Source organism: Barbatula barbatula, assembly GCF_947034865.1.
Source record: "Barbatula barbatula genome assembly, chromosome: 2".
NCBI lineage: Eukaryota > Metazoa > Chordata > Actinopteri > Cypriniformes > Nemacheilidae > Barbatula > Barbatula barbatula.
The window spans coordinates 17256047-17268680 of NC_136767.1; the positions used below are offsets into that span (position 1 = coordinate 17256047).

Sequence of the window (12634 nt, forward strand, 5' to 3'; positions counted from 1 at the left end):
GTTTTACAGTCACGGGGTAAAAAAATCAAATTTTAACATCTTGAAATCTGGATTTATTTATAGTGTTATAAAGCTTTCATGCAATTTATATAATGTTCATGCAATGTGAGTTATACAAGTAATACAAATGGAGGTATAAAGTCAGGTTTTCCAGATTTATGTGGTTATATTACGGCATAATGAAAATGTCATTAGCATTATTAAAGTAACTAAAGGTTACAAAGATAAAAACAGATATGTAAATGTCACATTACTTGTTTAGAAACTGCTCTGCAAGCTTATTGGCTGTGACTTATGCAGACCATAAAACTACAGAAACTGAATTAGATGAAAAAACGTGTAGACATACCTTTACTGCTGGATATTACAGACACATTTTCTTTCTCCTTATTCAGCAATATAAGCTTTCTTTTAGTAAGCGTCTCCTCTTGGCTGGGGTCCAGGTTGCTCTTCACCTTGATTGGATCAGATTTCACAGCAAAACCTATAATTGCTAAAGAGATTGTGACATCTGAAAGAGGCTTATGATGGCAGTAAAAACAGAGCATGAACCAGCTCACTGCATCTGACAGACACGTTGCCAGGCAACAGGGAGAGACCCCTCCAGTGTGCTTTTTGCATGTGAGTGGATCTGTATTTATTTAACTAACACAGAACGGTCAATTACAAATTATTGGACTAAAATACAGTGTGATGATAAAATAATACCCAGTATGAACATTAGTATCTGTGTGAAGTGTGAACCCTATAACTTTGCAATTTAACAAATTACTATCTTGTCCTGGTGTGCCTTACTATGTATCAAGAGCCTGAAAAACTGGTCTTACTGTAACCTACTGAACACGATTGCTTTATCACAGGAATGTAAATTTCCCTGTCCTCAGGAAGAGCAGGTTTGCAACACTGTATGCATGTTTATGTTTACCTACTGCAAATTAGCTTTGATAAAGACTAGGACACTGAATGTTTAAACAAGTTAAATAAGAAAAGCATGGTAATTTATTACATTTATACATTTGTTATGTATCATTATTAACCAAAGAGAGAACTGTAGAACTGTAAATTATGTTTTATTAAACCTATTTGAAGTAAATTCAAAAAGAGGTCTAAAGGGGACCTCAGATGAGGTCTTTTGAAATGTTCATGTTTAAGATCAGCTGCTGGAGTTTGCTGATGCTGGTCAGGGTTGCCACAGCAACACTGGAATAAAAGGGAAGTATCTCATGGGTCACGTAGGGTGCTGCTTCCTGTGTCTCGCAGGCAGACAGACAGACCGAGTGAAGGGATGATCTCAGCCTTTCCTGTACATTTATAAGGGCCCTTAATAACCCACACCCATTTAATAGTTTATACAGACTATTAGTATATACAGACTATAAGTGCTGCAGATATATAAAGATACGTGAGAAATGTTTGAATGAGGCTGACATCTAAATAAGGCACGCGGAAATTAAACACGGTTTAATTTCACTGTGTATTGTTCACATGTTAGCTTGAACAAGAAAAACACACTTTAGGGCTGTTAAGCCTGTAATGAGGTTATTTTTGTTCGAATTAGGAAAAAAACTGAACGCAAGGTCAAAAAATACAGTATGCTTTAATATCGATCAAGAGGAAAAACTCTTTATTTAGCCATGAATTTCACATTGTGAAAAAATCACTTGTACAAAATAATGTTAACCGCTGTGGTTGAGATAAAACAACAATACAATAATATAATACGACACATACAGAAATGAAAAAGGCGTTCACGAAAACAACAGTACAGCTAACATTGACAGTGTTTTAGCAATGCTTCTGTTTGTGAAGGCATACAGCGTTTAAGAGTGTTCTCAATGCACACGGACCGTGAGTCACCTCTGAATCGTTCACTTGAGCAGGAGAGAGGGAATAGGAGTGAGTAAGAGGGCGAGAAAGCGAAAAACAAAACACTTGACTATTACCAGTTGAGATGAAGAGGGTAGCAATGATTGTTGACCATCGCTGTGGCAACTGTGCTTTGCAACGGGTGGAAAAGCGTTTTCTGATTGGTTGGAGGTCAGCATGTGCTATGCTTTGTGAAAAGGTATTTCGGGGGAGGGGGGGTGGGTCAAGGATGGAGGTGGTTGAGACCCCTAAAGGCTAAAAGGGAAGTTAGCTAGAATTTCCTGAAACTACTTTGCTGGGGGGGATGTGTGAGGAATGTGAACCCTCAATGGAGTTTCTCTCTCTCTGTGTGTGTGTCTTTCCAATAGAAAACTGTTACACAATATATATAGCTAATACATGCTATGTCGCTGTGCAATGGAACAACATAGAATACTATATTCGGAATGTATCCATTAATGTAAAGCTATATAAAAACAGTGCTGTCACAACAGCTATAGCATAGCGACTTGCTAGCGGTGTTATTCAGCCTTGCTTGAAACCTTTGCATCGCTCTGAAATAAATATCGAAACAGACTGATAAACAATACAGTGTGTTTGGCACTGCTGTGAAAGCACTATGGTCTTTGCCCTTACGTAGACATCGCTTTCAAGCATTATTTTGGAACCTTTGGGATGTAGCTTAGTTATAACACCAATGTAGTCATCATTATTAAATGTAACACAATTTACCAGCATATAGCTGTAGACTGTAACAGGTGGAAGTTGCAACAAAACCAAGCTCCGCAGAACAATCTTCTGTTATTAAACATCAACCCACATTCAGCAAGATGGCTGCTATTAAAGGGATAGTTCGCCCCAAAAATAAATCCTTTACATAATTTACTCTCCTCCATGTCATTCCAAACCTGTATGACTTTCTTTCTGCTGCAAAACACAAACGGAGATATTTTGAAGAACGTTGGCAACCAAACAACATTCGGCCACATTGACTTCCACATGTTTTGTAATGACATTAGGGGGATTGAATTAAAAAATATATATTTTTGCGCAAACTACCCCTTAAATGCTACGCTAAAATGTGAGGGACAGTCAAACTTACAACATGCTGGTGACAGTTCCAGCTGTTCCGGGAGCAGCTGCGGATGCCACATTCATTGGATAGCTTTACGGGCTCTTACAACCCAGAGACCCTGGGTCAGTGTCGAGTTTTAGTATTGACAGTGATGGACGCAGAGCAGGGTTAAAGAGGTTCCATACTGGAGTTTGGCAACGGGCATGAGTCAAAACCACTTGTAATGGACAACTAGCTATGCTTGTTTAGAGTTTTGTAGCAAAAGGGATAGTACACCCAAAAAACTAACTATGAAATCGATAAACTATCACTTAAATTCCATTGATTCATTTGGGCCCTATTTACATGTTCAGAAAGTCAATTTCTTAATAGTTCACCAAGCTGTCTGAACACTCCCATCACAACTTCCCATCCACTGCACCCTGTGTAATCTGAACCAGTGACGTCATTCGGCTCATTCTTATCCTGTCAATAACCAATGACCCCCAAGCCTCCTTGGTTTTGATCAGATGGGGAAAAGGCTGAAGCGTTCGCTGACCACTACAAATTCCACCCGCCCAGTCAAATTACCTCACGCAAATGTGCAAAAGAGCAGCGGGAACAGAGCATTTCGAGCCATGCGCTATACAAAAACCTGCCTTCTTCGCTACATCCAAACATGTACGCAAGCAGATAAAACAATAAATACCAAAAATATATTGTTCGTACACAATGAATCAAAACAAAAGCATTATATAAAAAAACATAAATTATCAGATGGGGAGATCAGACTACTAGGAGTCACTGAAATATTTTAAGACAACCAGTTTCATCTTGCACTTTATCCTTTTTTGTTTTTAAATGTACAGTTCATGTTTTTCATTGACGTTGCCATAGAGACTGCATTCCCTCACAAGGTGACGAAATGACTCTCACCTCTTTCTCTCCTTCTGTCGTTCACGTTTACTGTGACCGTGTGTGCCTAGAATAGAACAGCCAAAGCAAAAGTGTCTTTAGTGACTCTAGACACACAAGTCCGCCAATCATCAGAATCTACAGATGAAGTGTTTGTTAGTTATTTTGTTGTTCTCAGGAGGTATGATCATACCGTTTGTCAGGGTTTACTGTAGTGGGTGATGGGTTGTTGTAGGAATGGGCTCAGTGGGGTCAAAAAGGTCCTTACTCAGACTAACATGCCGGGACATGCCCCTCTCACACCCACTTAGTCACATAAACACAGCTGGTGGATGTACCTTGGGACACACTGTGCCCATGTCCATTTTCACACCAAGCCGCTAAGGTCTGTTCAACAAGAGCCTAGCAACAGCCTGCGTTCCTCGTACAGAGGCGTGAAAAACAAATCAGTAATAAAAAAGGCTTGATCATCTTTCATTCAGCTTAATCTGAAGTTCAACACAGTCCATTAAAAATTCCCATTATGCCTCTGCATTTTGTTTAGAGCAGGATAAATTGTTAACATTGTGATGGGGAAGAGAAGGTAGACACATCAGCAAGTGGGGTAAATGTCCAGGAGAAAGAGGAAGTTGTTCATCTTCCAGTCTTAATGTTTGCAATCATGCGTTGAGATTCTTGATCTCCCAAAAGCATCCAGTCGTCCTTCATGCAGTATACAGATCGAGACAGGCATACTTACATAAAGTCTATTGTAGCTTGCATCAACATTGTACAAAAACAGTGAAAATACACAAAAATGGGGGCCATGTGTGATGAACACACTGGTTATGATGAAATGTACTTCAGTTCTTTTGGTTTTCAAAGTGAAGAATGTGTTCTCCACAAAATGAATGCACGATTTTTGTGAACTTGCAGCAGAAAAAGCTTTGTTGTGACTGGATGTTTGTATACATCACGGCTAAGGAGAATCTGTCTTGATCAAATTGAACAGGAAGGTTAAAGTACTTCTTCACAGTTGGAATCCAGTAGACAATACGACACAGGGATTCAAGAAACTCTGTGGAGAAAGAACACAACACAAAGTCATCAGTTTTACATTAAAACACTGAAGTTATTTTCTCTATTATACAATTTTAAAAGCTAAATAACATCTTGAATTGCAATAACAATGTTGCAGAACTATAAATGGCCACAAATCTTCTCTCATGTCCTCCGAACAACTACACCCACATCCAAAATCACTTCCATGCAAAATGCAGTTCAGGAAACAAGCAAGACAAATACAACCCTGACCATTTGGTCCTGCTCTTTTCGTTTTCTCTGGAGGATAAATTAAAGTCGATAAGTCCCTCATACCTGTTCTAATAGCTGACATGTCAGAAACATTACACACATACAAGTCTGTATTTCTTAACACTGCATTGCAAACCTTTAGGAAACAAGATGTAATGTAATGCAACTAAATCATCTTACCATTGTTCTATTAAACCTGATTTTATATCATCTTTGGCTAAAGCCCGAAGCTTCACCGAGGTCCAAAATCCATTTTAAACTCAAAACTTCTCGCTCTCTTTTTGAAAGACATCTACTTTAAGGTAAAGTTGTGCATACAGTTGATACAAAATGCCTGAAAGGGCAATAGAGCTCTGTAGTTATGGACAAAACCCTTATTGATTAAAACCCACTCATACATGACTCTACAAAGACAATGCTGAATCTAACACTTCACTGATCTAAGAGTCGGTTGGGTGTAGATACTACAGAGCTCCTTTTGAAGACAAAATGTTCGGTGAACCATAGAAGTCCATATAAAGCAGCATGGAGCTGACGGTGAATGAACATAGCTTAAATTAATGACCTCCCTCCACTTCCACACCCATCCAAGGCTGTTGAACACAAACACACTCGCACACACACCATGATGTTACTTTGTGTTTCTTAATGTTTCATTTAAGCCATTCAGGGAAATGGAAACAATATAAGACCAAGACTGAGGCGTGAGGTTTGGTAAACAAATTCTATACTCTTGCTGTAATTTGGCCTCAAAGTTGCCAGACCGGAAATACAGATGTTCATGATACACTTTATATGTGGAAAACATCACTGAACCATTTCAGAGTTCAACAGAACATTTGTCCCAAAAACATGTAATAGAAAAAGCCAGATTCATCACCATGAAGAATGAGAGATCAGGAGTTTGAGAAAAGACAGCCGCGTGGAAAAAGCAAGACTGCAAATCCTTGTTTACCCTCCCTTATCCACTCCTCCCCCATCTGTGTCTCGGTCTCCTCCCACTCCTCTGGTCAGCAGTGAAACTTTTCATTGTTAGAAGGTAGGAAGCTTGCTTAGAACACTTCATGGTCTTTTAAATGCATAGGAATGTCTGGGTGAACAAAGGAAGGACCACCGCTTTGAAATTAACAGTCGAGGTGGGCGGCATTTCACATACACACCAAGGTTTTCAATGCTGGGTTTTGGAGGATTCAAGTTGGTATATCTTGTTTAGTCTACCATCCTAGACCTCAACTACATAAAGTCAGATTTGGTTTGCCCCATTTATGCCATTTGTTCTACCGTCTAAGTGATGACCCGCCAAAGCGAAAGCTGAAAATGAACGTATTACATATTAATGCTATTCTAAACCTTTCTATTGTAGGTTGCTCTATCAACAAGCTCTTGAACAGAAGAGACAAGGACTCAACTCTCATCTTTAAACGTTGACTCGCCTATTTTTGTGTATTGTGTGCCAAAGAACTGTCTGCCAAAAATAATAGACGGTGTTGTTTAATATTACAGACAATGTCTACTACATGTTATTATAATCCGCTGCTTCTTTCTTCAGCTCTAATTGCTTGTTTGTCCTCTAACCATCTTTGCTCTCAACACCCACAGCATATGAACAATGCCTCTTGATTTTTGCTTGCCACCCAAACTCAAACCAAGCTGTAAAGATTTCAGTAAAGTGTTAAACCGCACAAATGTAGTGTGTGGAAGCAACAGCTCTGACTCAAAGTTACATCATCTCTTTATCTCTTTATGCATGTGTGTTTTAGTCAAGTAAGGCAATTTGTTGAGTCAAGCCAGAATTTTCAAAAAAAAAATGAATCAGCAACAGCATAGCTTTGGCCTCAGCTTTGTTCTTCCACTTCAGCTATACATCTATTCAGTTCTATTATGTTTTACCAGACATGCTTTTTTTTTAAAACATGTTGATTTAAACACCATGCCCCGTCGTATCTGCACCATACTAAATTGAACAGTTTACATTTGATACGAACATTACCCGACATGACAGTCTCAATGTTACCAGTGTTTTCCACCCTCTCCTCACAATCAAAACAAATCACACCAATCACAGGTACTGTCATTTTGATCTGATGTCCTGCTAGCATACTGCATGTTGTCAGCATGCTGCTCATCCAATTACACCACCCCGTTACTTTTTCATCCTTCTCATCCCTTGCCCTCCCTATCTTCCTTCCTTCCTCCACCCCAAGACAAATTTCCCCCTGAGGAACAATAAATGTCTTCTATTCTGCTTCAATTACCCTCTGTGCAACGCCCCTTACTGCACACTCATAACTCATTCAGCCCTACCGCAAGCCACCTCCTCAAGACACACATACACGCGCACGCACGCACACACACCTCCTTTGAATCTAAATGTTAACATTTGCGTGTGCCCACACATAGATTGAAATTCAGGTGTTGCCTTTAGCACTGCACTTTTGGCAGGTGTGTGTGAATTTTCCAAGATGCCCCACACTCTTTTTTTCTCGCCCATTCTGGTGGCCGATCAGATAAAGCAGAGCCCCATATCAGCCAGGCCAGACACCCACACAGCATAACAGGGCGTATCACGGCTGAGCCGTAGATACTGGACGGACTGATGCCCTTTTCCATTGCAGTCCTGCTGTGACCAGTCTGTTTTGTTGGAGACTGGGCATGGCTTAATGCGTAATAGCCAGTATTTTTCTGGCCTCTGGACAACCATTTTTGTTGAACTGGCCTCTGGAGACAAGTCAACTGTAGCAACCCATTATAAAGCAACCATTAATATGTCAGATTTGAAAGCGCTGTGTTATTGATTATAGGGAAATGTTGCATTTTTGGACACATCCATGCAACAGAACAAACTCCTGACAAGAAAAAACTTGAAAAGGATATGTACCATCACACATGGGACTTGAGAAAATAGAGAAAAACATTAGAAAATTGATGGATGTGAAATCAGACTATGCATATGAGCTGACCTGGTTAATATCCAAGGAAATGCTGCCTTTCCTCTCTGACTCCAAAGACAACGTAATTACTCTGTCAATACTTAATTTGCCACTGATTTTAATAAGGTTCTACGTCAATGGATGCACAGGAAGGCCATGGGGAATATATTAAATCTACATGCCAAATGCAGTGTGCATACAAGCGAACAAGGGGATCCGAGTAGCTCCACATTGGACACTTTAAATGTATCAATATGCAAACAAAAGGGTAAATGAATTAAACACATTTAAAACTTAAGTTATGGTGAAATAAATTCTGTGAAAACAGACAATTTGCAATTATTATAATCTAACAGGTTCATGACCTCAAGTAACAGACGCTTGATGAATCTCATTAAACATTCAGTCTGATATGCTCTGGTGTAAAGGGGTAGTGCACCCAAAAACATTCAATCATCTGTAATTTATTCACCCTTACGTCATTCAAAACCTGTGTGTGACTCTTTCATCTATAGGAAGATATTTTGAGAAATGTCTTTGTGAATTTGTGTCCATAAAATGGAAGTGGTCCCAAATTTTATGATAATATTGTGATACCCAAATATCTTCTTTTGTGTTCTGCTGAAGTCAGTCAGTCATGCAGGTGTGAAATGACACGAGGGTGAGTAAATGAGGAAAGAATTTTCATTTTGGAGTGAATTATTACTTTAAGGCAGAGTTCTCTCAAAATGGACCAGATCTGTAATACCAGCTATTGATATTCTGGCCTACCTCTTAGAAACAGTAGGGTCACACAGCAGACAACAGGCATGCATCAGGCTGGGAGGTGTTTCCAAGTGCTGACAAAGGCAGTGGGAATTAATGAATAAGGTACGGTAGTTATGCTGTTCCAGGCGTCCGACGTGGGGTCGTAGCAGTCCAGTGTTTTACAGCGCTGTGTACCAAAGTAACCGCCCACCACATACAGTTTGTTCCCAGAAGCCACCGCCTGGCAGCTCATTCGCTTCGCCGTAACATCTCCCACCTTAGTCCACTGATAAGTCTCACTGCTGAACTTATAGGCAGAGCAAGCTGAGAATTCGGTGTCACCGCCCATTACAAAGATCTGGTTGCCGAGAACAGCGGCTGCAGTGTAGCGCCACGGTTGAGGGCAGGAAGCTGGGACCGTCCACCGATTTTCTGCAGGGTCGTAGCACTGAACCTTGGGAAGCTTGTCGTGGGCTACACTAGTTCCTCCGAAGGCGAACAACTTGAGCTTTACGCTAACAACTGCGGCATTGCTGACTCCCTCTCGTAGTGGGGCCACCATGCTCCACTTGTTCGCAACCGGGTCGAACTGCTCGACCTGCTTCAATGACACAGATGGTGATGCAGGCAGGCAGCCAGTAGCAGCTGTGTGACCTCCGACAACATACAAGCAGTGGCGCAACTCGGCCGATCCGTGGCCAAAACGTGCTATGAGCATGGGAGCTGCTTTGGACCATTCCTCCTGTTGAGTGTCATACACCCAAACGTCCTTAGACACCCCGTTTTCTGAGCCTCTGCCACCAGTCACGTACACTTTGCAGCCAATTGCGCAGGCGCTGAACTCCTTGCGTGGACTGGGGATGTCCGCCTTTGGAATGATCTCTTTGGCCTTCTGGTCCACCAGGTAAAGCTTGTCACACATAAACGTTGGGCCACCGAGCAGGAAAAGGGCATGGCTGGTTTTGCGTGGACGGGCACAGGGACTGTTGACGACGCCATCGTTCTGCAAGATGCGCAGTTTGCATCTGATAGCCTCATCCACAAGCTCCTTGCTTTTGGCTTGGTTGATGATAAGCTCCTCCGTGGAGACATTCTCCATGAGAAAGATGGCAGGCAGGAGAGCCAGACGCACAGTACGCAGAAGCTCGGGGAGATGACAGTGCCTACTTTCAAGGTCGTAGTTTACCCAGTTGAGCGCTGATTCATAGACCAGACGTTCGTCTTCGGTTTCAAGCTCCTCGTGTGCCAGCAGCTGGACCAGCATGTCTTTGGGCAGCTGGAGAAACTCCTCGGTCTTGCAGATAGCAGGAAAATTGCTGAGGCACATGCTCCAGGATAGCTGAAACAGCTGGGTGCACTGGTGGGCATCTGAGAGCAGAAGCATGCCTAGACAGTTGGATGGGTAGAGGTTCTTCTCAAGGAACTCAGCACAGGCATCTCGGATGTCCTGAAACTCCAGCATGTCACCGGCCTCAAGAAGAGACTCTGCATTTGCCTCATTTATAATGACTCTTGATGAATAGGCATAATCCAAAAGGAGCTCCAACACCTAGTCAAACACAACACAAAATTAAAGATTTTCAGCACATCAATTAAACGCAACAAATATTTAATATGATATTTGTATTACACAAAGTGCAAACAATGTAACAATACCTCTGGATGAATGGAGTCCCTAAAGTCCACTTCACTGTCTTGACTCTCTCTCAGCCCTCCGCTGAACATGGCCTCAAAGTAGCGGCTGCATGCGGCCAGCACGGCTCTGTGGCACGGGAACGAACGGTTTCCGGCATGCAGCAGGACATCGGTGAAGAGCCTCTGCTGGCGAAGAACATTCAGGTGCATCAGCACGCTGTCAGCGTACGAGGACTTGTGGAACAGGTAGATGTTCATAGAGCCCGTACTGACACGGGACTTGCGGTTCTCGTGGATGCAGACAGACATTTTCATTGAATCCTGAAAAGAGATATATTAGATGAACAAGGAAAACAAGCATACATCTGTTAAAGCTGATACACAGATTGTTCCATTGGCAAATCAAAATGGTATTCACCCACAGGTAATGCCTGCCAGCTTATTCAGACGATTATATTTATATCGTAAGAGAAATTGGAAAGAGCACGTCTAAATCCTCTCAAGAATTGAGACGCTGAAGGGCTCTGTACAGCTTGTCATTGGTTATCGCAGAATATGACTGACATCCCTCTGAAAAGCGATTTGATCAATATCAGCAAAAATCCATGAAAAGCACGCCATACCTCAATAAGCGGCGAAAATGATGTAATTCTGCAAACACAACATAAAAATCCACAGGAAGCCTCTCTGATGTCTAGCCGACTGGAATGTGAACATTTGCAAAGGACTCTATTCATTACCAGGTGTTCAAAGGCGGCCGATAAAAAAGCAGGGGGGGTGGTCGGTTGTGGGGGATTGGAGGAAAAAAAACTTTCAGAAGTAAACAGCCCTGGCTGTAATTTACTGTGGAAAATGAACAAAGAGTGGATCACCAGGCACAGAGTCAACACCAAGTGTGTCAATGTCATCGGCTACCATCTGGTCGCCTATATGGTGCACATTCAAATTCAATCAGTCTGAATTGCCATGTAACCGATACATGTCCCCTTCGGTCCCTGCCGGCTGTCAGCATCCCTCCGGGGAGAATTTAATTGCGTTTCTGCTAATGTTGTACAGAGGTACAACGCAGTTCTGAACTGAGCTAAATACATTAAGTACACACAAGCAATAGTGATGCATCACACCTGATGCGGTCCGATAATGCATTTAAATGGCCACAGCTGTGAAGTACACAAGCCAGGAGCCCTGTGCTGACATTGGCTATTAATTATTGGGCAACACAGCTCTGTAAAATAGCATTAACATGCAATTAGCAGATGCCTTGAACCAAAACATTCAATCTATACATTTGTTGTGCGTGTTCCCTGCATTGAACCCGTGACGTTTGTAGTACTAATGGAACGCTCTACCTTGTTTGCAAATATTTTTATTTTAACTATATAAATAAAAAAGCACAAAACCAAAACATACAGCTGTAAGTTTACAATAATGGTGGATAAAAGATACGGTAGGTGTGTAATGACACTATGTGATGTTATAAACAAACGGTAGACACAAGTACACGCAAAGCATGACATCGGTTATCATTGACAATAAATCTACAGTCTCATAAAACGTTTCCACCGGTTCCTCGGTATATTAATGAGAAAAGTCGACAACATGTAGCAAAACCTTTAGAAGGACGCGAATGCTTGTGAACATAAAAAAACACACAACCCGCCACCGAAATATATTTACATGTAATGAAAGATACGCTTCGTCAAAGATACATGCAGGTGACGGAAGAATGTCACTTACATTTTAATACACAAACTGTATGTGTTACCTGTTCAGGAGCGACGGGAACGTCAGGTCTGTCTGCTTTAACCCTCGATCATGCCACACTGGGGACAGAGCCACAGTACCACCGGCGGCGCTGGATGTTTCGTGGATACAAATGACAAATAACAGATTACTTTAGTCCATTTTACTAAACGGAATTAAACTTCCCTACAGGTACGGTCAGGTAGTTTGTTGAGTTGCAAAGAAAGCGGTTCCTGTGTTTTTATCACAATGATTCTCAAAACACACTTGCATGCATCGACTCAAACCAGCCAGAGCTCGAGCAGCTCTGAATCGTGAACAGCTGAGGGGGTGAACCGCTTTTAGCGGAGGAGAAAAAAGAGGCGGAGCATCTCAGTTCTTTAGGAGAAGGAGATGGACTGATGAGGTTTGTTGGTAGGAACAATTCCAGGTCCGTAGCCAGCCTATTGAA

The 12634-nt window shown here is 41.7% G+C and overlaps 1 protein-coding gene across 2 annotated transcripts; it reads right to left on the reverse strand.

Moving 5' to 3' along the window:
• Positions 1–1602: 1602 nt before the first annotated feature.
• On the reverse strand, positions 1603–12499 carry enc1 (ectodermal-neural cortex 1). Of its 2 annotated transcripts, none has more exons than XM_079448576.1 (4): positions 12206–12499; positions 10462–10761; positions 8830–10354; positions 1603–4892 (listed from the first exon to the last, which is right to left on the reverse strand). In XM_079448576.1, the coding sequence occupies exons 2-3, from the start codon at positions 10753–10755 to the stop codon at positions 8873–8875; spliced, it is 1776 nt and encodes a 591-aa protein (XP_079304702.1). In that variant the 5' UTR covers positions 10756–10761; positions 12206–12499; the 3' UTR covers positions 1603–4892; positions 8830–8872. The 2 variants fall into 2 exon arrangements, with proteins under 2 accessions (XP_079304702.1, XP_079304701.1); XM_079448575.1 differs by lacking the exon at positions 12206–12499 and adding an exon at positions 11064–11496.
• Positions 12500–12634: the final 135 nt, after the last annotated feature.

Coding starts and splice junctions, on each gene's coding strand:
- enc1 (XM_079448575.1), bottom strand. CDS start 11,348: ATGACATTGACACACTTGGTGTTGACTCTGTGCCTGGTGATCCACTCT. Junction 10,762..11,063: donor CATTTTCGCCGCTTATTGAG/GTATGGCGTGCT, acceptor ATCTCTTTTCAG/GATTCAATGAAAATGTCTGT. Junction 10,355..10,461: donor GGGACTCCATTCATCCAGAG/GTATTGTTACAT, acceptor GTGTTTGACTAG/GTGTTGGAGCTCCTTTTGGA.